This window comes from Pelecanus crispus, chromosome Z (genome assembly GCF_030463565.1).
Source record: "Pelecanus crispus isolate bPelCri1 chromosome Z, bPelCri1.pri, whole genome shotgun sequence".
Lineage (NCBI taxonomy): Eukaryota > Metazoa > Chordata > Aves > Pelecaniformes > Pelecanidae > Pelecanus > Pelecanus crispus.
Window position 1 is genome coordinate 86783494 of NC_134676.1, and position 23720 is coordinate 86807213.

Consider the following 23720-nt stretch of genomic DNA (forward strand, 5'->3'; position numbering starts at 1 on the left):
CTTGTTCCCATCCCATCCCATCCCATCCCATCCTGTCCTTGTTCCCATCCCCATCCCATCCCATCCCAATCTCCATCCCTGTTCCCATCCCATCCCCATCCCATTCTTGTTCCCATCCCATCCCATCCCATCCCATCCCACCCCATCCCATCCCATCCCATCCCAATCTCCATCCCTGTTCCCATCCCATCCCCATCCCATCCTTGTTCCCATCCCATCCCATCCCATCCCATCCTGTCCTTGTTCCCATCCCCATCCCATCCCATCCCAATCTCCATCCCTGTTCCCATCCCATCCCATCCCATCCCATCCCATCCTGTCCCTGTTCCCATCCCCATCCCATCCCAATCTCCATCCCTGTTCCCATCCCATCCCCATCCCATCCTTGTTCCCATCCCATCCCATCCCATCCCATCCCATCCCATCCCTGTTCCCATCCCCATCCCATCCCATCCCAATCTCCATCCCTGTTCCCATCCCATCCCCATCCCATCCCATCCCATCCCATCCCATCCCATCCCATCCCATCCTGTCCCTGTTCCCATCCCCATCCCATCCCAATCTCCATCCCTGTTCCCATCCCATCCCCATCCCATCCTTGTTCCCATCCCATCCCATCCCATCCCATCCCATCCCATCCCATCCTGTCCCTGTTCCCATCCCCATCCCATCCCATCCCAATCTCCATCCCTGTTCCCATCCCATCCCCATCCCATCCCATCCCATCCCCATCCCATCCCATCCCATCCCATCCCATCCCATCCCATCCCAACAAGGCGCCGGTTTCACCTCCCCAGCCGCTCACCTGGGTGCTGAGAACACCCTCGACCTGCTTGGAGTCGCGGAGGAAGAGCTGGAAAGCGAAGGCTTGGGAGAGGAGGTGATGGCGATTCTCCCACATCCTCCCCAGCTCTTCCCAACCCGTGTCCAGAGCTTCCAAGCGCTGGTGCAGAAAGACGTGCTGCGCGTCCGTCTGTCCTCGCGTCACCTCCCGGCCCACGGCTCGTGTCTTGCGGTAATCGTCGCCGTAGTGGGCGATCTCCTTGCGGATGCTCTCGTGCTGACTCAGCAAACGTTCCGCCTCGGCTAGGGTTGCCGGCACGTCCTCGGAGGCCACGGCCGTCTGGGTGCGGGATAACCAGGCCTGGAAAGCCGCCAAATCCCGCAGGAAGCCCTGCAGCTTGCTGGCCTCTCCCAACGACTCCTCCCGCCGCCGCAGGCTGCGGCACAGCTCGTCCCACACCGCCTCGATGGCCGACAACCTGGCCAGGATAGCGGCTTCTTGTTCCGGGTGTTCGGCCGCTAACTTCTCCGCCTCGGCTCGTAAATCCCGCACCTTGCCCTGGATGGCTTCCAGGTCGCGCTCCATGCCCGAGAGCTTACGCTGCAGGGCCATGACGCCGGCCAGGTCGTTGCCCAAACCTTGCGTGGATTCGATCACCTTCGTCTTCTCCCGCATCCAGGCCGTGGTCTCGTTGCACTCCAGGTGATAGTTCTGGATGTTCAGGGCCGACGTCAGCGCCTCCTTCTTCTGGTCGGCCAGCGCGCGGAAACGCTCCCACCTGCGCGGCAGCGGGGACACGCGCGTCAGCCGGCACCGCGCACGGAGAGGCTGCCCTGCCCGGCCCTGCCTGGAGCGTCCCTGCCTGGAGAATCCCTGCCTGGAGCGTCCCTGCCTGCAGAATCCCTGCCTGAAGCATCCCAGCCTGGAGAATCCCTGCCCGGCCCTGCCTGGAGCGTCCCTGCCTGGAGAATCCCTGCCTGAAGCATCCCAGCCTGGAGCATCCCTGCCCAGCCCTGCCTGGAGCGTCCCTGCCTGGAGAATCCCTGCCTGGAGCGTCCCTGCCTGGAGAATCCCTGCCCAGCCCTGCCTGGAGCGTCCCTGCCTGCAGAATCCCAGCCTGGAGCGTCCCAGCCTGGAGAATCCCTGCCCAGCCCTGCCTGGAGCGTCCCTGCCTGGAGAATCCCTGCCCAGCCCTGCCTGGAGCGTCCCTGCCTGCAGAATCCCAGCCTGGAGCGTCCCAGCCTGGAGAATCCCTGCCCAGCCCTGCCTGGAGCGTCCCTGCCTGGAGAATCCCTGCCTGGAGCGTCCCTGCCTGGAGAATCCCTGCCCAGCCCTGCCTGGAGCGTCCCTGCCTGCAGAATCCCTGCCCAGCCCTGCCTGGAGCACCCCTGCCTGGAGAATCACAGCCTGGAGAATCCCTGCCTGGAGCGTCCCTGCCTGGAGCGTCCCAGCCTGCAGAATCCCTGCCTGGAGCGTCCCTGCCTGGAGAATCCCTGCCTGGAGCATCCCAGCCTGGAGAATCCCTGCCTGGCCCTGCCTGGAGAATCCCTGCCTGGAGCGTCCCTGCCTGGAGCATCCCTGCCTGGAGAATCCCTGCCTGGCCCTGCCTGGAGCATCCCTGCCTGGAGTATTGTCCTGCCTGGAGAACCCATCCCTGACTGGAGCATCCCTGACTGGAGCATCCCTGCCTGGAGCTGCCTGGCCTGGAGCATCCCTGCCTGCCTGGAGAACCCATTCCTGCCTGGAGCATCCCTGCCTGGAGCATCCCTGCCTGGAGTATTCCTGCTTGGAACATCGTCCAGCTTGGAGCATTGTCCTGCCTGGAGGATCCCTGCCTGGAGCATCCCTGCCTGCCTGGAGCACCCCTGCCTGGAGAATCCATCCCTGCCTGGAGCATCCCTGCCTGGAGTGTCCCAGCCTGGAGAATCCATCCCTGCCTGGAGCATCCCTGCCTGGAGCGTCCCTGCCTGGAGAATCCCTGCCTGGAGTGTCCCAGCCTGGAGAATCCCTGCCCAGCCCTGCCTGGAGCGTCCCTGCCTGCAGAATCCCTGCCTGGAGCGTCCCTGCCTGGAGAATCCCTGCCTGCAGAATCCCTGCCTGGAGCGTCCCTGCCTGGAGAATCCCTGCCTGGAGCGTCCCTGCCTGGAGAATCCCTGCCTGGAGCGTCCCAGCCTGGAGCATCCCAGCCTGGAGAATCCCTGCCTGGAGTGTCCCTGCCTGGAGAATCCCTGCCTGGCCCTTCCTGGAGCATCCCAGCCTGGAGTATTGTCCTGCCTGGAGAACCCATCCCTGCCTGGAGCGTCCCTGCCTGCCTGGAGCATCCCTGCCTGGAGAATCCATCCCTGCCTGGAGCACCCACCCCTGCCCGCAGCACCCTGCCCGCGGCACCCTGCCCGCGGCACCCTGCCGCCATCGCCCGCCGCCATCACCTTGCGTTGAGCTGCTCGCGCGCGGCGCGGATGCTCTCCTGGTTGCGCTGGTCGGCGGCCAGCAGCTGGTCGGCGATGCGGTTGACGGCGGCCACGCGAGACGCCAGGTTGTTCATCTCCGGCTCCAGCGTCTCGAAACTGCGGGCAGGGAGAGCGGAGACGGGGGCTCAGCGCCCGCCGGGGAGGAATTCCGGTGCCGCGGAGAGGGTCCGGCGCCGGTTCTCACCGTTGCTGCACCACTTCCAGATCCTCCAACTTGTCGGGGACGTGCATGGCGTGCAACCACTGCTCCTTCTCGCCCACCCACAACCCGCAGGCGTCCGCCTCGCTGCGCATGGTGTAAAAACTGAGGGCGTCCTGCAGTTCCTGCCGCCGGCGTTCGGCTCGCGCCGCCAGCTCCCGGTAACGCCGCTCCAGCGCCGGCAGCCGACCGGCGACGCCGGGACCGGCGGCGAAAACGGGCGGCAAGGCGCGAGCTTGCTCGTGCAAGGCGTCGATGGCGGGGCGGTGGCTCCGTACTTCTTCCTGCACTTCCCGGTGTTGCCGGGCCAGGCTGCGGGTGGAATATTCGTCGTGGCCCAACTCCGGGCTGGACGCCAGGCGCAAGGCGTCCTCCAGCCAGGCCTCCGCGTCCGCCGCTTCCGCTTGGAACTGGAAGAAGCCGGCGGCTTCCCGCAAGCGTCGTTCGCGTTGGGTTGCCAATTCGGCCAGCGCCTGCCAGCGGCTTTCCATTTCCCGTACCCGTTCGGCCACTTCGCTCGCGCCCAAGCGGCCCTCGGCCGCCAGCCCCCGGCCCCGGGCCAGCGCCTGCTCCAGCGGCCCCGCGCGCCCGCTCAGCTCGCCGCGGAAGGCGTCGTGCTGACTCAGCAGGCGCAGGGAGCTGGTTAAATCCCGGCCGACGTCCTCGGAAGAGAGAAGCCGTTCTTGCTCCCGCATCCAGGCTTCCTCCTCGCCGGTATCCCAGAAAAATTTCCAGAGCCGTCGCGATTCCTCCAGCCGAGCCCGGCGTTGGCCGGCCAGCTCCGCCAGCTCCCGGTAACGCAGCTCCAGTGTGGCGACGCGTTCGCGCACCGCCGCCGGCTCGCAGGGCCGGTAGCCTGCGGGCAACCCCGGTAGATCCCTGAGGGGATTCGGGGGGCACCGGCTACGCCGGGGGGATATCCCAGCGGATCGGGGATCCCGGGGAGTGGCCGCGGAGACGGCCGCGGACTCACCCTCGCCGGCCACGGCAAATCGCTGCGCCGCGGCGCTCACCGCCCGCACCCGCTCCGCCTGCGCCGCGATGTCCGCTTCCACCAGCCCGTGGATCTGCAGCAGGTCGTCCACGCCGTGCAGGTGCTTCCCCAAATCCTGCGACTGCAGCCGGCACTGCGGGACGGCGACGCAGAGAAGACGCGGCGGCATCAAAGCGCGGGCGACGCCGCCGCCGCCGCGCCCGCCGCCGCCATCGCCGCCGGTACCTTCATCTCCTCCATCCAATCCATCAGATGCGCCAGATCCTGCAGCATCTTCTGCACCTCCAGGTGCAGCAGCAGCCGCTCGCGGCGAGCGGCCACCAATTGCCGGAGGAAATCCCAGAGCCGAACCACGTTGTCGCGCCGCGTCAGGACGCGCCGGATGTCGTGGTAACGCTCGGCCTCCAGCTCGGCCGCCACCGCGCTCACCGCCTGCACCCGCTCGCTGTAAGCCACGATATCCGTCTCGATGGCTTCGTGCTTCCGCACCGCCGCCTCCACCGCCGACATGTCCGCCCCGAAGTTGTCCTGCCGAGGGCGGCGAGACGTCAGGACGGGGCGGGCGCCGCGGGCGCCGCATCCTCGGGGATCCCCGCTTACGCCGGCGCGGCACCTGAGAGACGAGCCGCTGGTTTTCGCTCAGCCACGTCTCCCTCATGGCTGCTTTGCGGTCGAAGCGCGCCGCCAACTGCTCCAATTTTTCCTGCCGGATCAGCTCGGTGCGCAGCGCCAGCTCCCGCTCGTGTTCTGCTTTTTCCAGCCGCTCCCAAGCCTGCCGAAACCGCGCCATGTCAGCTCCCCGCCGCCGCTGCTGTCGCCCCGTCAGCTCCCCGCCGCCGCTGCCGTCACCCGCGTCCGCTCCCCGCTGCCGTCGCCCCATCAGCTCCCCGCCGCCGATGCCGTCACCCGCGTCCGCTCCCCGCCGCCGCTGCCATCGCCCCATCAGCTCCCCACCGCCACTGCCGTCGCCCCATCAGCTCTCCACCACCGCTGCCGTCACCGTGTCCGCTCCCCGCCGCCGCTGCCGCCGTCGCCCCATCAGCTCCCCACCGCCGCTGCCATCGCCCCATCAGCTCCCCGCCGCCACTGCCATCACCGTGCCAGCTCCCCACCGCCGCTGCCATCACCCCATCAGCTCCCCGCCGCCACTGCCGTCGCCCCATCAGCTCCCCGCCGCCGCTGCCATCACCCGCGTCCGCTCCCCGCCGCCGCTGCCGTCGCCCCATCAGCTCCCCACTGCCACTGCCGTCGCCCCATCAGCTCCCCGCCGCCGCTGCCATCACCGTGCCAGCTCCCCACCGCCGCTGCCGTCGCCCCATCAGCTCCCCGCCGCCGCTGCCGTCGCCCCATCAGCTCCCCGCCGCCGCTGCCGTCGCCCCATCAGCTCCCCACCGCCGCTGCCATCACCGTGTGAGCTCCCCACCGCCGCTGCCAGTGCCCCGTCAGCTCCCCACTGCCGCTGCCGTCGCCCCATCAGCTCCCCGCTGCTGCTGCCATCACCGTGCCAGCTCCCCACCGCCGCTGCCGTCGCCCCATCAGCTCTCCACCACCGCTGCCGTCACCGCGTGAGCTCCCCACCGCCGCTGCCAGCGCCCCATCAGCTCCCCGCCGCCGCTGCCATCACCGTGCCAGCTCCCCACCGCCGCTGCCATCGCCCCATCAGCTCCCCGCCGCCGCTGCCGTTGCCCCATCAGCTCCCCACCGCCGCTGCCGTCACCGTGTGAGCTCCCCACCGCCGCTGCCGTCGCCCCATCAGCTCCCCACCGCCGCTGCCGTCACCGCGTGAGCTCCCCACCGCCGCTGCCAGCGCCCCGTCAGCTCCCCGCCGCCGCTGCCGTCACCGTGCCGGCGCCGTCACCTTGTTGATGTCGGAGATGAGCTTCCCCTCCCGCGGCACGTAGACCTTCTGGTTGTTGGCCCGCATCCGGCTCTGCACGGTGAAGAGCAGCACCTCCAAGTTGCCTTTCTCCATGAACCTGCGGAGCGGAGACGCGGCGCTGAAGCTGGTCGCCGCCGCCCCGGCGCCCGGGCGGACGGACAAACGGACGGCGGAAGGCCTCACTTGGGGGGTTTCTCCACGGTGCGGTAGGTGTTGAAGGCCTGCAGCTGGTTCTGCACGCCGGGCAGGCCGTTGGCCAGCTGCCGGTCGTTGAGGAAGAGGATGGTCTGCTCGATCCAGCCCAGCAGCTCGCCCGCCAGCTCCTCGTACTTCCCCACCAGCTCCTCCGCTTCCCGTGCCGCGTCCAGCACCTGCGGGATGGCTGTCCGTCTGTCCGGCTGCCCGGCTGTCCGGCTGTCTGCCTATCTGGCTGTCTGGCCGGCCATCTGCTGCCCCCCGCCGCTGCCATCTGCTCGCCGCCTGCCCGCCCCCCCCGTCCTGCCGGCTCCCCATCCTGCCGTCTGTCCGGCCGTCTGTCCGGCCCTCTCCGCCCAGCGTCCGCCTCCGCCCTGCGGCTCGCCAGCTGTCTGTCCATCTGTTTGGGCGCCCGTGCGGCTGTCTGTCCATCTTCCCTCTCCCCCCATCTGTCCGTCTGTCCATTTGGGCACCCATTAGGCTGTCTGTCCGCCTCCCCTCTCTCCCTGTCCGTCTGTCCATTCCTCCATTTGGGCACCCGTGCGGCTGTCTGTCCGCCTCCCCTCTCTCCCCATCTGTCCGTCTGTCCATTTGGGCACCCATGCAGCCGTCTGTCCACTTGCCCTCTCTTTCTGTCTGTCCGTCCCTACATTTGGGTACCCATGTGGGTGTCTGTCCATCTCCCCTCTCCCCGCATCTGTCTGTCTGTCCGTCCCTCCGTTTGGGTACCCATGTGGCTGTCTGTCCATCTTCCGTCTCTCCCTGTCTGTCTGTCCGTCCCTCCATTTGGGTACCCATGCGGCTGTCTGTCCATCTTCCCTCTCTCCCTGTCTGTCTGTCCACTTGGGCACCCATGTGGCTGTCTGTCCACCTCCCCTCTCCCCCCATCTGTCTGTCTGTCTGTCTGTCCATTTGGGCACCCATGCGGCTCTCTGTCCATCTCCCCTCTATCCTTGTCTGTCTGTCCCTCCATTTGGGCACCCATGTGGCTGTCTGTCCACTCCCCTCTCTCCCCATCCGTCCGTCTGTCCCTCCATTTGGGCACCCATGTGGCTGTCTGTCCACTCCCCTCTCTCCCCGTCCGTCCGTCTGTCCCTCCATTTTGGCACCCATGTGGCTGTCTGTCCACTCCCCTCTCTCCCCGTCCGTCCGTCCCTCCCTTTGGACCCTCATCCACCTTCCTCCCCCCCCCACTTGCCCGCCCTTCACCCCTCCGCCCACCTCTCCCTCCGTCCCTCTGTCCGCCCGTCCGTCCATCCGCCCGCCCGCCCGCCCCCTCTACCCCTCACCTTCCCCACGCGCTTCCCCTCCACCGCCAGCGCCTTCATCTTGGAGAAGTAGTGGTAGAAGGTGGCCACGTAGGTGATGATGGACTTCTCGTCCGGCTGGTCCACGTTCACGTCTGCGGGGACGCCCGGAGCCGTGGGGTGAGTACGGCCGCCCCACACCTCCCCCCAGCCCCCCAACTCCCCCCCACCCCCCCCCCCCCCGAGCCCCCCAAGCCCCCCCGGCTGCTCCTCACCCTCGGGGTCCAGCAGCTTGGTGAGCCCCAGCTCGCGCTCGGCCAGGTTGAAGGCGCTTTGCAGGTTGTAGTGCGCGTTGCAGCGCCGCAGCGCGTCCATGTCCACCAGGTCCGGCCTGCGCAGGGGGAGCGGCTCAGCCCCACGGGGCCCACCCCACGGCTCCTGCCCCACGGCCCGCCCCACGGCCCGCCCCGTGCCCCACATCCCCGTCCTGCACCCCATCTGCTGCGCCCAATGTCCTGCATCCCGCATCCCACGCAGATGTCACCGTGTGCCAAAATCCCCTGCCCTCTGCCCCATGGCTCCTGCCCCATGGCTCCTGCCCCACGGCCTGCCCCATGGCCTGCCCCATGGCCCGCCCCATGCCCCACATCCCCGTCCTGCACCCCATCTGCTGTGCTCAATGTCCTGCATCCCGCATCCCACGCAGATGTCACTGTGTGCCAAAATCCCCTGCCCTCTGCCCCATGGCTCCTGCCCCATGGCTCCTGCCCCACGGCCTGCCCCACAGCCCATCCTGTGCCCCACATCCCCATCCCGCACCCCACGTGCTGCGCCCGGCATCCCGCATCCCACACAGACGTCACCGTGTGCCAAAATCCCCTGCCCTCTGCCCCATGGCTCCTGCCCCATGGCCTCTGCCCCACAGCCTGCCCCATGGCCTGCCCCACAGCCCGCCCCGTGCCCCACATCCCTGTCCTGCACCCCATCTGCTGCGCCCAATGTCCTGCATGCCACATCCCACGCAGACGTCACCGTGTGCCACAAATCCCCTGCCCTCTGCCCCATGGCTCCTGCCCCATGGCCCCTGCCCCACGGCCCACCCCATGGCCCGCCCCACAGCCCGCCCCACGCCCCACATCCCCGTCCCACACCCCACGTGCTGCGCCCGACAGCCCGCATCTCACGCAGACATCACCATGTGCCAAAATCCCCTGCCCTCTGCCCCATGGCTCCTGCCCCATGGCCCCTGCCCCACAGCCTGCCCCATGGCCTGCCCCACGGCCCGCCCCACGCCCCACATCCCCGTCCCGCACCCCACATGCTGTGCCCTACAGCCCGCATCCCGCATCCCACGCAGACGTCACCGTGTGCCACAAATCCCCTGCCCTCTGCCCCATGGCTCCTGCCCCACACACGCGTCACCCTGCGCCCCACGGCCCCTGCCCCACGGCCCCTGCCCCACACCGCCGTGCCCCACCGGTGCTTATGGATGATGGCGTTGAAGGCCAGCCCGTCCCGCCAGCTCGTGGTGAAGTTGTGCACGTTCACGTTCGGGTACCTGCCAGGCGCTGCGGTCAGGGCTCAGCCGGGGACCCCCGGGACCCCCAGCACCCCCCCAGGACCCCCCGGGACCCCCCGGGAACTACCAGGACCCCCCGAGACCCCCCACGACCCCCTGGGACCCCCCAGGACCACCCAGGACCCCCCTGAGACCCCCCACGACCCCCTGGGACCCCCCAGGACCACCCGGGACCCCCCGAGACCCCCCATGACCCCCTGGGACCCCCCAGGACCCCCCAGGACCCCCCAAGACCCCCCACGACCCTCTGGGACCCCCCAGGACCACCCAGGACCCCCCAAGACCTCCCAGGACCCCCCAGGACCACCCAGGACCCCCCAAGACCTCCCAGGACCCCCTGGGACCCCCCAGGACCACCCAGGACCACCCAGGACCCCCTGGGACCCCCCAGGACCCCCCAAGACCCCCCAGGACCCCCTGGGACACCCCAGGACCACCCAGGACCCCCCAGGACCCCCTGAGACCCCCTGGGAACCCCAGGACCCCCCAAGACCCCCCAGGACCCCGTGGGACCCTCCAGGACCCCCCCAGAACCTCACAGGACCACTCCAGGACCCCCCCAAGACCCCCTGGGACCCCCCAGAACCCCTCCAGGATGCCCCAGAACCCCTCAGGACCCATCCAGGACCCCCCAGGACCCCCCAGGATGCCTCCAGGACCCCCCAAGACCCCCCCAGATGCCCCGGGACCCCCCCCTCTGAGACCCCCTCAGATGCCTCAGATGCCTCTGAGACCCCCCCAGAACCTCGCAGGACCCCCTGGCCCCTCCCCAGAACCCCCCCAGAACCCCTCCAGAACCCCCCAACACCCCCCAGGACCCCCTGGGACCCCCCAGGACCCTGCTAGGAACCCCCCAGGACTCCCCAAGACCCCGCAGGACCCCCCAGGACCCCTCAGAACCAACCTGGACCCCCTGGGACCCCCCGGGACCACTTGGGACCCCCCAGGACCCCCCCAGGACACCCTGGGACCCCCCAAGACCTCCCAGAACCCATCCAGGACCACTCCAGGACCCCCTGGGACTCCCCCAGGACCCCTCCAAAACCCCCCAGGACCCCTCAGAACTGACCCGCATGCCCTGGGACCCCCCAAGACCCCCTGAGACCCCCGCAGGACTCCCCCAGGACCCCCCGGGACTCCCTGGGACCCCCCGAGACCTCCCAGAACCCTTCCAGGACCCCCTGGGACCCCCGCAGGACTCCACCAGGACCCCCCAGGACCTCCCAGAACCCTTCCAGGACCCCCTGGGACCCCCCCGGACCCCCGGGACCCCCGCCCCACGCTCACCCTGCTGTCTTCATCTGGCACCAGAGCAGCAGCGCGTCCTTGGCCGACTTCTTCTCCCTGTTGTCCTCCGTCTCCACGCTGATGTCCTGGATCTGGGGGGCAGCGCCAGGTGAGGGGGGCCCGGACCACCCCACGGCCGGGGACGGGGGCTCCGGGGGGTGCAGGGACCCCCACGGTGGGTGCAGAGCCCCCACAATGGGTGCAGAACCCCTGTGCTGGGTGCGGGGACCCCGCAGTGGGTGCAGGGACCCCCACAATGGGTGCAAGACCCCCATGGTGGCTGCAGGGACCTCACAGTGGGCTCAGGGACCCCCACGATGGGTGCAAGACCCCCACGGCACATGCAGGGACCCCCACGATGGGTGCAAGACCCCCATGGAGGGTGCAAGACCCCCACAGTGGGTGCAGGGACCCCCTCGATGGGTGCAAGACCCCCATGGTGGCTGCAGGGACCCCACAGTGGGCTCAGGGACCCCCACGATGGGTGCAAGACCCCCACGGCACATGCAGGGACACCCCCACAGTGGGTGCAAGACCCCCGTGCTGGGTGCAGGGACCCCCACGGTGGGTTCAGGGACCCTGATGGGTGCAAGACCCCCATGGCAGACGCAGGGACCTTGCAGTGGGTGCAGGCACCCTGCAACAGGCGCAAGGACCCCACAGTGGGTTCAGGGACCCCCACGATGGGTGCAAGACCCCCGTGGCAGGTGTAGGGACCCCAGAGTGGGTGCAGGGACCCCGCAGTGAGTTCAGGGACCCCTGTGGCGGGTGCAAGACCCCCATGGTGGCTGCAGGGACCCCATGGCAGATGCAGGGACCCCCAGGATGGGTGCAAGACCCCCGTGGAAGCTGCAGGGACCTCACCGTGAGTTCAGAGACCCCCGTGGTGGGCGCAGGGACCCCACAGTGGGTGCAGGGACCCCCATGATGGGTGCAAGACCCCTGTGGCACATGCAGGGACCCCCACAGTGGGTGCAAGACCCCCGTGGTGGGCGCAGGGACCTCGCAGTGGGTGCAGGGACCTCGTAGTTATTTCAGGGGCACCCCTGTGACGGGTGCAAGACCCCCATGGTGGCTGCAGGGACCCCATGGCAGATGCAGGGACCCCCAGGATGGGTGCAAGACCCCCACAGTGGGTGCAGGGACCCCCTCGATGGGTGCAAGACCCCCATGGTGGCTGCAGGGACCCCACAGTGGGCTCAGGGACACCCACGATGGGTGCAAGATCCCCGTGGCGGCTGCAGAGACCCCAGAGTGGGTTCAGGGACCCCCAGGATGGGTGCAAGACCCCCGTGGCAGCTGCAGGGACCTCGCAGTGAGTTCAGGGACCCCCAGGATGGGTGCAAGACCCCCGTGGTGGCTGCAGAGACCCCGCAGTGGGTGCAGGGATGCCCGTGGTGGGCGCAGGACCCCCATGGTGGGTGCAAGACCCCCGTGGTGGCTGCAGGGACCCCGTGGTGGCTGCAGGGACCCCAGAGTGGGTTCAGGGACCCCCAGGATGGGTGCGAGACCCCCATGGTGGCTGCAGGCACCCCATGGCAGAACCAGGGACCCCCAGGATGGGTGCAAGACCCCCGTGGCAGCTGCAGGGACCTCGCAGTGAGTTCAGGGACCCCCAGGATGGGTGCAAGACCCCCGTGGTGGCTGCAGAGACCCCGCAGTGGGTGCAGGGATGCCCGTGGTGGGCGCAGGACCCCCATGGTGGGTGCAAGACCCCCGTGGTGGCTGCAGGGACCCCGTGGTGGCTGCAGGGACCCCAGAGTGGGTTCAGGGACCCCCAGGATAGGTGCGAGACCCCCATGGTGGCTGCAGGCACCCCATGGCAGAACCAGGGACCCCCAGGATGGGTGCAAGACCCCCGTGGCAGCTGCAGGGACCTCGCAGTGAGTTCAGGGACGCCCGTGGTGGGTGTAAGACCCCCGTGGCAGGCGCAGGGACCCCAGAGTGGGTTCAGGGACCCCCACGATGGGTGCAAGACCCCCATGGTGGCTGCAGGAACCCCAGAGTGGGTTCAGGGACCCCCAGGATGGGCACGAGACCCCCGTGGCGGGCGCAGGGCCCCCCGTGGCACCTGGAAGCGGAGGATGATGGTCCAGACGAGGCCGAGGGTGAGGCGGTGGTTGCCGTCCACGATGTCGTGGGAGCCCACGTTCTCCAGGTGCACCCGCTGCTCCTTGAGGAACTGCAGCGCCTTGTCCACGTTCTCCAGGCAGTGGATCCGCATCCGGCCCTTGGTGGGCTTGGGCTGGGGGCCGGGGGCAGCGTCAGGGACCCCCCCCGGGCACGGGGCGACCGGGGGGGCTGGGGAGGCGGGGCTGGGTGCTGGTGTCCCGGGGAAGGGGGTTCCTGGGTGCTGGGGTCCAAGGAAGGGGGTTCCTGGGGGTCCTGGGGAGGGGGGGCTGGGTGCTGGGGTCCCAAGGAAGGGGGTTCCTGGGGGTCCCAGGGGTCCCAGGGAGGGGGTCCTGGGTGCTGGGGTCCCAGGGGAGGGGGTTCCTGGGGGTCCCAGGAAAGGGGTCCCAGGTCTGGGGGTCCCAGGGAGGGCTTCCTGGGTGCTGGGGTCCCAAGGAAGGGGGTTCCTGGGGTCCCAGGAGTCCCAGGGAGGGTCACACGGGTGCTGTGGTCCCAGGGAGGGGGGTCCTGGGTGCTGGGGTCCCGGGGAAGGGGGTCCTGGGTGCTGGGGTCCCAAGGAAGGGGGTTCCTGGGGGTCCCAGGGGTCCCAGGGAGGGTCACACGGGTGCTGTGGTCCCAGGGAGGGGGTCCTGGGTGCTGGGGTCCCGGGGAAGGGGGTCCCTGGGTGCTGGGGTCCCAAGGAAGGGGGTTCCTGGGGGTCCCAGGAAAGGGGGTCCCAGGTCTGGGGTCCCAGGGAGGGGGGTCCTGGGTGCTGGGGTCCCAAGGAAGGGGGTTCCTGGGGTCCCAGGAAAGGGGGTCCCAGGTCTGGGGGTCCCAGGGTGGGGGTCCTGGGTGCTGGGGTCCCAAGGAAGGGGGTTCCTGGGGGTCCCAGGAAAGGGGTCCCAGGTCTGGGGTCCCAGGGAGGGCTTCCTGGGTGCTGGGGTCTGCAGCCCCGCAGAAACGGGTGCCCGGCTGTTACGGGGAGCGGGTGCCCGTCCCCGGGGGTGCCCACCCAGGGGTCCAGGGGGGTCCCCATGCTGGGGGGGTTCCAAGTCTGAGGGTAACAGGGAGGGGGTCCTGGGTGTTGGGGTCCCAGGGAAGGGGGTTCCTGGGGTTCCCAGGGAAGGGGTCTTGGGTGTTGGGGTCCCCGGAGGGGATCCTGGGACTGGGGGTCCCGGGGAGGGGGTCCTGGGTGCTGGGGGTCCCAGGGAAAGGGGGTCCTGGGGTCCTAGGGAGGGGGGTCGCAGGTGTTGAGGGTCCCAGGTGTTAGGGTCCCAGGGAGAGGGTCCCGGGTCTGGGGGTCCTGGGGAGGGGGTCCTGGGTGCTGGGGGTCCCAGGGAAGGGAGTTCCTGGGGTCCCAGGGAGGGGGTCCTGGGTCTGGGGGTCCCAGGGAGGGGGTCCTGGGTGCTGGGGTCCCAGGGAAAGGGGGTTCCTGGGTGCCCCAGGAAAGGGGGTCCCAGGTCTGGGGGTCGCAGGGAGGGTCACACGGGTGCTGGGGTCCCAGGGAAGGGGGTTCCTGGGGGTCCCAGGGGTCCCAGGGAGGGGGTCCTGGGTGCTGGGTTTCCAGGGAAGGGGGTTCCTGGGGGTCCCAGGGGTCCCAGGGAGGGGGTCCTGGGTGCTGGATTTCCAGGGAAGGGGGGTTCCTGGGGGTCCCAGGGGTCCCAGGGAGGGGGTCCTGGGTGCTGGATTTCCAGGGAAGGGGGGTTCCTGGGGGTCCCAGGGGTCCCAGGGAGGGGGGTCCTGGGGGTCCCAGGAAAGGGGGTCCCAGGTCTGGGGGTCGCGGGGAGGGTCACACGGGTGCTGGGGTGCCAGGGAGGGGGTCCCTGGTCTGGGGGTCCTGGGGAGGGGGGGTCCTGGGTGCTGGGGTCCCAGGGAAGGGAGTTCCTGGGGTCCCAGGGAGGGGGTCCTGGGTCTGGGGGTCCCGGGGAGGGGGGTCCTGGGTGCTGGGGTCCCAGGGAAGGGAGTTCCTGGGGGTCCCAGGGAGGGGGGTCCTGGGTCTGGGGGTCCCGGGGAGGGGGTCCTGGGTGCTGGGGTTCCCAGGGAAGGGAGTTCTGGGGGTCCCAGGGGTCCCAGGGAGGGGGTTCCTGGGTGCTGGATTTCCAGGGAAGGGGGTTCCTGGGGGTCCCAGGGGTCCCAGGGAGGGGGTCCTGGGTGCTGGGTTTCCAGGGAAGGGGGTTCCTGGGGGTCCAGGGGTCCCAGGGAGGGGGTCCTGGGTGCTGGATTTCCAGGGAAGGGGGTTCCTGGGGGTCCCAGGGGTCCCAGGGAGGGGGTCCTGGGGGGTCCCAGGAAAGGGGTCCCAGGTCTGGGGGTCGCGGGGAGGGTCACAACGGGTGCTGGGGTGCCAGGGAGGGGGTCCCTGGTCTGGGGGTCCTGGGGAGGGGGTCCTGGGTGCTGGGGTCCCAGGGAAGGGAGTTCCTGGGGTCCCAGGGAGGGGGTCCTGGGTCTGGGGGTCCCGGGGAGGGGGTCCTGGGTGCTGGGGTCCCAGGGAAGGGAGTTCCTGGGGTCCCAGGGAGGGGGTCCTGGGTCTGGGGGTCCCGGGGAGGGGATCCTGGGTGCTGGGGTCCCAGGGAAAGGGGGTTCCTGGGTGCCCCAGGAAAGGGGGTCCCAGGTCTGGGGGTCGCAGGGAGGGTCACACGGGTGCTGGGGTCCCAGGGAAGGGGGTTCCTGGGGGTCCCAGGGGTCCCAGGGAGGGGGTCCTGGGGGTCCCAGGAAAGGGGTCCCAGGTCTGGGGGTCGCGGGGAGGGTCACACGGGTGCTGGGGTGCCAGGGAGGGGGTCCCGGGTCTGGGGGTCCTGGGGAGGGGGTCCTGGGTGCTGGGGTCCCAGCGAAGGGAGTTCCTGGGGTCCCAGGGAGGGGGTCCTGGGTCTGGGGGTCCCGGGGAGGGGATCCTGGGTGCTGGGGTCCCAGGGAAAGGGGGTTCCTGGGTGCCCAGGAAAGGGATCCAGGTCTGGGGGTCGCAGGGAGGGTCACACGGGTGCTGGGTTTCCAGGGAAGGGGGTTCCTGGGGGTCCCAGGGGTCCCAGGGAGGGGGTCCTGGGGGTCCCAGGAAAGGGGGTCCAGGTCTGGGGGTCCAGGGAGGGCTTCCTGGGTGCTGGGGTCTGCAGCCCTGCAGAAACGGGTGCCCGGCTGTTGCAGGGAGCGGGTGCCGTCCCCGGGGGTGCCCACCCAGGGGTCCGGGGGTCCCCATGCTGGGGGGGTTCCCGAGTCTGAGGGTCACAGGGAGGGGGTCCTGGGTGTTGGGGTCCCAGGGAAGGGGGTTCCTGGGGTTCGCAGGGAGGGGGTCTTGGGTGTTGGGGTCCCCGGAGGGGATCCTGGGTCTGGGGGTCCCAGGTGTTGGGGTCCCAGGGAGAGGGTCCCAGGTCTGGGGGTCCCAGGGAGGGGTTCCTGGCTCTGGGGATCCTGGGGAGGGGGTCCCAGTCTGGGGGTCCCAGCTCTGCGGTCCCCGATCTCCCAAGAAAGGGGCACCCCGACACCGCAGGCCCCGCGGAAACGGGTGCCCGGCTGTTGCGGGGAGCGGGTGCCCGTCCCCGGGGGTGCCCACCCAGGGGTCCGGGGGGGGTGCCCATGCCGGGGGGGGGTCCCCACTCACCAGCTGCTCCCCCGAGAGCACCTCGAGCAGGCGCAGCAGCATGCGGCCGTCGCGCAGGTCGCTGTACAGGTCGCCCAGCGCGGCAGGTGCCCCCGCGCCAGGTGGGAGTTCACCCACTTGGTGAAGGTCTTCTTCTGCACCGCCTCGCGCTCGTCTGCGCGGGGGGCGTCACCGGGGGGCTGGCACCCCCAGGGCCCCCCGAGACCCCCAGAGACACCCCCCCAGACCTCCCAGAGACCCCCAGAGACCCCCCAGAGACCCCCACACCCCCCCAGAGACCCCCCAGAGACCCCCACACCACCCCAGAGACCCCCACAGACCCCACACCCCCTAGAGACCCCCCAGAGACCCCCACACCCCCACAGACCCCCCAGAGACCCCACACCCCCCACATCCCCCAGAGACCCCCCAGAGACCCCCACAGACCCCCACAGACCCACAGACCCCCCAGAGACCCACACAGACCCCACACCCCCTAGAGACCCCCCAGAGACCCCACACCCCCACAGACCCCCCCAGAGACCCCACACCCCCCACATCCCCCAGAGACCCCCCAGAGACTCCCCCAGAGACCCCCACAAACCCCCACATCCCCCAGAGACCCCCACACCCCCCAGAGACCCCCACAGACCCCCCAGAGACCCCACAACCCCCAGAGACCCCCCAGAGACCCCACACCCCCACAGACCCCACAGAGACCCCACACCCCCCACATCCCCCAGAGACCCCCCAGAGACCCCCACAGACCCCCCACAGACCCACAGACCCCCCAGAGACCCCCACAGACCCCACACCCCCTAGAGACCCCCAGAGACCCCCACACCCCCACAGACCCCCCCAGAGACCCCCACACCCCCCACATCCCCCAGAGACCCCCCAGAGACCCCCACAGACCCCCACAGACCCCACAGACCCACAGACCCCCCAGAGACCCACACAGGACCCCACACCCCCTAGAGACCCCCCAGAGACCCCCACACCCCCACAGACCCCCCAGAGACCCCACACCCCCCCCACATCCCCCCAGAGACCCCCCAGAGACTCCCCAGAGACCCCCACAAACCCCCACATCCCCCAGAGACCCCCCACACCCCCCAGAGACCCCCACAGACCCCCCCAGAGACCCCACAACCCCCAGAGACCCCCCAGAGACCCCCACACCCCCACAGACCCCCCCAGAGACCCCACACCCCCCCACATCCCCCAGAGACCCCCCAGAGACCCCCAGAGACCCCCACAGACCCACAGACCCCCCAGAGACCCACACAGACCCCCACACCCCCTAGAGACCCCCCAGAGACCCCCACACCCCCACAGACCCCCCCAGAGACCCCACACCCCCCACATCCCCCAGAGACCCCCCAGAGACCCCCCCCCCACAGACCCCCCCCAGAGACCCCCACACCCCCACATCCCCCAGAGACCCCCCAGAGACCCCCAGAGACCCCCACAGACCCACAGACCCCCCCAGAGACCCACACAGACCCCACACCCCCTAGAGACCCCCCAGAGACCCCCACACCCCTACAGACCCCCCCAGAGACCCCACACCCCCCACATCCCCAGAGACCCCCCAGAGACTCCCCAGAGACCCCCACAAACCCCCACATCCCCAGAGACCCCCCACACCCCCCAGAGACCCCCCACAGACCCCCCAGAGACCCCACAACCCCCAGAGACCCCCCAGAGACCCCCACACCCCCACAGACCCCCACAGAGACCCCACACCCCCCCACATCCCCCAGAGACCCCCCAGAGACCCCCACAGACCCCCACAGACCCACAGACCCCCCAGAGACCCCCACAGACCCCACACCCCCTAGAGACCCCCCAGAGACCCCCACACCCCCCACAGACCCCCCCAGAGACCCCACACCCCCCCACATCCCCCAGAGACCCCCCCAGAGACCCCACAGACCCCCCACAGACCCACAGACCCCCCAGAGACCCACACAGACCCCACACCCCCTAGAGACCCCCCAGAGACCCCCACACCCCCACAGACCCCCCCCAGAGACCCCACAACCCCCACATCCCCCAGAGACCCCCACAAACCCCCCCAGAGACCCCAAACCCCCCAGAGACCCCCACAAACCCCCCCAGAGAGCCCCACAAACCTCCCCAGAGACCTCAAACCCCCCAGAGACCACCACAGACCCCCCCCAGAGATCCCCAACCCTTCCCAGAGACCCCACACCCCCCCAGAGACCCCCACACTGGCCAGAGACCCCCACAACCCCCCCCAGAGACCCCAAACCCCCTCAGAGACCCCCACAACACTCTCCAGAGGCCCCCAGAGACCCCCAAACCCCCCAAAAACCCCACAATCCCCCCAGAGATCCCCAAAGCCCCCAGAACTCCCCACCCCCCCCGAGACCCCCACAGCCCCCCAGAGACCCCCAACACCCCCAGAGACCCCAAATCCCCCCCAAAAAGGGGAGCCCGGGACCCCCCATCCCAGGCCAGCACCCAGAAATCCGGGCCCCCCATGGTGGGGCAGCACAGATGGGGGTCCCGGGGGGGTGTCCCCTGCCCCCCCCCCCTTCCTCTGCCCCCCAACCCGGGGGTCCCAGGACCCCCTGAGTTTTTGGGGGGCGGTGGGGGTCTACCTGCGCCAGCCGTACCCACACCGGCCCCGGATTGGGGGGGACAGGATTTGGGGATGGGGTCAGGGGGGCCCGATTGGGGGCTTTGGGGGGGGCTGCAGGGGGGGATGAGGGGGGTCCGGGGGGGGCTGCAGGGGGGTTTGGGGGAGAATTGGGGGGCTGGGGGGGATTAGGGGGGTTTTGGGGGGGGCTGCAGGGGGGATGAGGGGGTCTTGGGGGTCTGCAGGGGGTTTGGGGAGATTTGGGGGTCTGGGGGGGTTGGGGGGGATTTGGGGGGCTGTGGGGAGATTGGGGGTTTGGGGGAGCTGCAGGGGGGGATGAGGGGTTCTTGGGGGGCTGCAGGGGGTTTGGGGAGATTTGGGGGTCTGGGGGGGAATTGGGGGGGCTGTGGGGGGATTGGGGGGGTTTTGGGGGTCTGCAGGGGGTTTGGAGGAGATTTGGGGGGCTGGGGGGGAATTGGGGGTTTGGGGGGATTCGGGGGGCTGTGGGGGGTTTGGGGGAGATTTGGAGGGCTGGGGGGAATTGGGGGGGTTGGGGGAGATTTGGGGGGCTGTGGGGGGGATTGGGCATTTTTGGGGGATTTGGGGGGCTGTGGGGGGATTGGGAGGTTTGGGGGACTGCAAGGGGGGATTGGGGGGGCTGGGGGGGACACGACCCAAGTCCCTGGGTCCCCCCAAACCCCTGGGTCCCCCCCGGATCCTTGGTCCCCCCCAAAACCTCTGGGTCCCTCTGCACCCCTGGGTCCCCCCCAAACCCCTGGGTCTCCCCTGCACCCCTGGGTCCCCCCCAAACCCCTGGGTGTCCCCCCCTGCACCCCCTGTGTCCCCCCCCACGCCCCTGGGTCCCCCCCGCACCCCTGGGTCCCAAGGCGAGGGGGTGCCCCAGGAGCCCCCCCCAGCGTCCGGGGGGCGTGGGGGCGTCGCCCCACAGGGTTTGGGTGTTGCTGGTTTCGGGGTGCGGGGTGGGTGGGGGGGTGCGGTGGTTTCGGGGAGGCTCGTGGGAACCTGGCGGGATCTATAGGGGCAGGGGGGGGGGCACCCAGAGGGACCCATGGGGTGGGGGCACCCGTACGGCCTGAGGGGGGCACCTATAGGGCCTCAAGGAGCACCTATAGGGTCCTGGAAAACACCTATAGGGCCCAGAGAGGGGGGTGTCTATAGGGCCTGGGGGGTCTATAGGGTCTGGGGGGACCCTGGAGGCACTTGTGGGGTTCTGGGGAGCCCCACAGGGCTGGGGGGGTCTATAGGGTCTGGGGGGGGACCCTGGAGGCACTTGTGGGGCTCTGGGGAGCCCCATAGGGACTGGGGGAGCACCCAGGCAGCACCTATAGGGCCAGGGGAGACTATAGGGCCCAAGAGGGGGGTGTCTATAGGGCCTGGGGGTGTCCATAGGATCTAGGGGGGACCCTGGAGGCACTTGTGGGGCTCTGGGGAGCCCCATAGGGACTGGGGGAGCACCCAGGCAGCACCTATAGGGCCAGGGGAGACTATAGGGCCCAAGAGGGGGGTGTCTATAGGGCCTGGGGGTGTCTATAGGATCTAGGGGGGACCCTGGAGGCACTTGTGGGGCTCTGGGGAGCCCCATAGGGACTGGGGGGGGGCACCCAGGCTGCACCTATAGGGCCAGGGGAGACTATAGGGGCCCGGGGGGGGGTGTCTATAGGGCCTTTGTGGGGGGGCACAGATGGACTTGGGGGGACAGAGGAACCAAGAGGGGACAAAGGAACTTGGGGGGCACAGATGGACTTGGGGGGCACAGAGAGACGTGGGGGGTACAGAGGAATTTGGGGGGCACAGAGAGATTTGGGGGGCACAGATGGATTTGGGGTCAGAGGGACTTGGGGGGCACAAAGGGACCAAGGGGGGACAGAGAGACTTGGGGGGCACAGAGGGATTTGAGGAGACAGAGGGATTTGGGGGGCACAGACAGACTTGGGGGGCACAGAGGAACCGAGAGGGGACAAGAGAGACTTGGGGGGCACAGAGGGATTTGAGGGCACAGAGGGATTTGGGGGGGCACAGAGCAATTTGGGGGGCACAGAGGAACCGAGAGGGGACAGAGGGATTTGGGGGGCACAGACTTGGGGGGCACAAAAGGATTTGGAGGCACAGAGGGATTTGGGGGGCACAGAGGGACTTGGGGGGCACAGAGAGACTTGGGGGGCACAGAAGGATTTGAGGGCACAGAGGGATTTGGGGGCATAGAGAGACTTGGGGGGCACAGAAGGATTTGAAGGCACAGACGGATTTGGGGGGCACAGAGGGACTTGGGGGGCACAGAAGGATTTGGGGGGCACAGAGGAACCGAGAGGGGCCAGAGGGATTTGGGGGGCACAGAAAGATTTGAGGGGACAGAGGGACTTGGGGGGCACAGAGGGATTTGGGGGGCACAGACAGACTTGGGGGGCACAGAAGGATTTGAGGGCACAGAGGGACTTGGGGGGCACAGAGGGACTTGGGGGGCACAGAGGAATTTGGGGGGCACAGAGGAACCAAGAGGGGCCAGAGAAATTTGGGGGGCACAGAAAGATTTGAGGGGACAGAGGGATTTGGGGGGCACAGACAGACTTGGGGGGCACAGAAGGATTTGAGGGCACAGAGGGACTTGGGGGGCACAGAAGGATTTGGGGGGCACAGAGGAACCGAGAGGGGCCAGAGGGATTTGGGGGGCACAGAGGGATTTGGGGGGCACAGAAGGATTTGAGGGCACAGAGGGACTTGGGGGGCACAGAGGAATCGAGAGGGGACAGGGATCTTGGGGGGCACAGAGGGATTTGGGGGGCACAGAGGGACTTGGGGGGCACAGAAGGATTTGAGGGCACAGAGGGACTTGGGGGGGCACAGAGGAATCGAGAGGGGACAGGGATTTGGGGGGCACAGAGGGATTTGGGGGGCACAGAGGGACTTGGGGGCACAGAGGGACTTGGGGGGCACAGAAGGATTTGGGGGGGCACAGAGGAACCAAGAGGGGCCAGAGGGATTTGGGGGGCACAGAAAGATTTGAGGGGACAGAGGGACTTGGGGGGCACAGAGGGATTTGGGGGGCACAGAGGAATCGAGATGGGACAGGGATTTGGGGGGCACAGAGGGACTTGGGGGGCACAGAGGGATTTGGGGGGCACAGACAGACTTGGGGGGCACAGAGGGATTTGGGGGGCACAGAGGGACTTGGGGGGCACAGAGGGGGTCTACAGGGACGGGGGGGGGACCGGGAGGTCCCTGGGGTGACTTGGGGGGGGGGGGGGCCCTTGGGGGTCCCCACCGCGAGCTGGGGAGTGGGGGGACCCCCCCGCCCCCCTCTCTCACCTTGGAGCGTGTTCACGCGGGCAGGCCCGTGCACGTACAGGCGTGCACCGGCACGTGTTCACGCAGGTGGGCCGTGCACGAGTACAGGCGTGCACCGGAGCGTGTTCACGCGGGCGGGCCTGTGTGCACGTACAGGCGTGCACCAGAGCGTGTTCACGCGGGCGGGCCTGTGTGCGCGTACAGGCGTGCACCGGAGTGTGTTCACGCGGGCGGGCCTGTGGTGCGCGTACAGGCGTGCACCGGAGCGTGTTCACGCGGGCGGGCCTGTGTGCACGTACAGGCTGTGCACCAGAGCGTGTTCACGCGGGCAGGCCCGTGTGCGCGTACAGGCACGCACCGGCGTGTGTTCATGACGCGTGTTCATGCGGGCGGGCCCGTGCACGAGAACAGGCATGCACCGGAGCGTGTTCGCACGGGTGAGCCTGTGTGCATGTACAGGCGTGCACCAGAGCGTGTTCACAGCGCATGTTCATGCGGGTGGGCCTGTGCGCGTGTACAGGTGTGGACACGTGCGTGTTCACGGCACGCGTTCACACAGGTGGGCCCATGCGCGCGTACAAGCATGGACACGTGCGTGTTCACGGCGTGTGTTCACGCAGGCAGGCCCATGCATGTGTACAGGCGTGCACCAGTGCGTGTTCACGGCGCGTGTTCATGCAGACGGGCCCGTGTGCACGTACAGGCGTGCACCAGTGCGTGTTCACACGGGTGGGCCATGCACGTGTACAGGCGTGCACTGGTGTGTGTTCACGGCCCGCGTTCACGCAGACGGGCCCGAGGTGCACGTACAGGCATGGACACGTGTGTGTTCACGGCGCGTGTTCTCTACGAGCGGGCCCATGTGTGCATACAGGTGTGCACAGGCGCGTGTTCACGCGGGTGGGCCGTGCACGTGTACAGGCGTGCACCACTGCGTGTTCACAGGCGCGTGTTCACGCGGGTGGGCCCGTGTGTGCATACAAGTGTGGACACGCGCGTGTTCACGTGTACACGCGCACATCCACATCCCCGCGTGTGCGCCCCTGTGCATGCATGTTGCATGTACGCGTGCACGCACGCGTGTGGGGGTGCCCCCTCCTCTTTTTGGGGTCCCCCCCTCGTTTTTTGGGGGGGCTCCGCCATGTTTTATGGGGTGCCCCTCCATATTTTTGGCATGTCCCTGTTTCTGGGTGCTCCTCCATATTTTTGGGGTGCCCATCCCCTATTTTTGGGGTGCTCCTCCATGTTTTCAGGGTGCCCCATCCATGGTTTTGGGGTGCCTCTCATTTTTGGGGTGCCCCTCCATGTTTTTGGGGTGCTCCTCCATGGTTTTGGGGTGCCCCTCCATACTTTTGGGGGGCTCCTACAGAATTTTGGGGTGCCCCTCCATGTTTTTAGGGTGCTCCTCCATATTTTCAGGGTGCTCCTCCACATTTTTGGGGTGCCCTCCATATTTTCGGGGTGCCCCTCCATGTTTTTGAGGTGCCCCTCCATGTC

At 68.8% G+C, this 23720-nt stretch overlaps 1 protein-coding gene across 1 annotated transcript in view; it reads right to left on the bottom strand.

Moving 5' to 3' along the window:
- Positions 1–16487, bottom strand: part of SPTBN2 (spectrin beta, non-erythrocytic 2) — a gene marked incomplete at its 5' end in the record, with an annotated part of 41441 nt that extends 24954 nt beyond the window's left edge. Inside the window, 15 exon segments of the mRNA XM_075727140.1 lie at positions 806–1562; positions 3214–3351; positions 3440–4310; positions 4428–4581; positions 4674–4976; positions 5062–5220; positions 6307–6424; positions 6511–6698; positions 7812–7924; positions 8045–8160; positions 9247–9327; positions 10636–10727; positions 12707–12880; positions 16334–16420; positions 16423–16487. Coding sequence (XP_075583255.1) covers positions 806–1562; positions 3214–3351; positions 3440–4310; positions 4428–4581; positions 4674–4976; positions 5062–5220; positions 6307–6424; positions 6511–6698; positions 7812–7924; positions 8045–8160; positions 9247–9327; positions 10636–10727; positions 12707–12880; positions 16334–16420; positions 16423–16487 — 3416 coding nt within the window.
- Positions 16488–23720: the final 7233 nt, after the last annotated feature.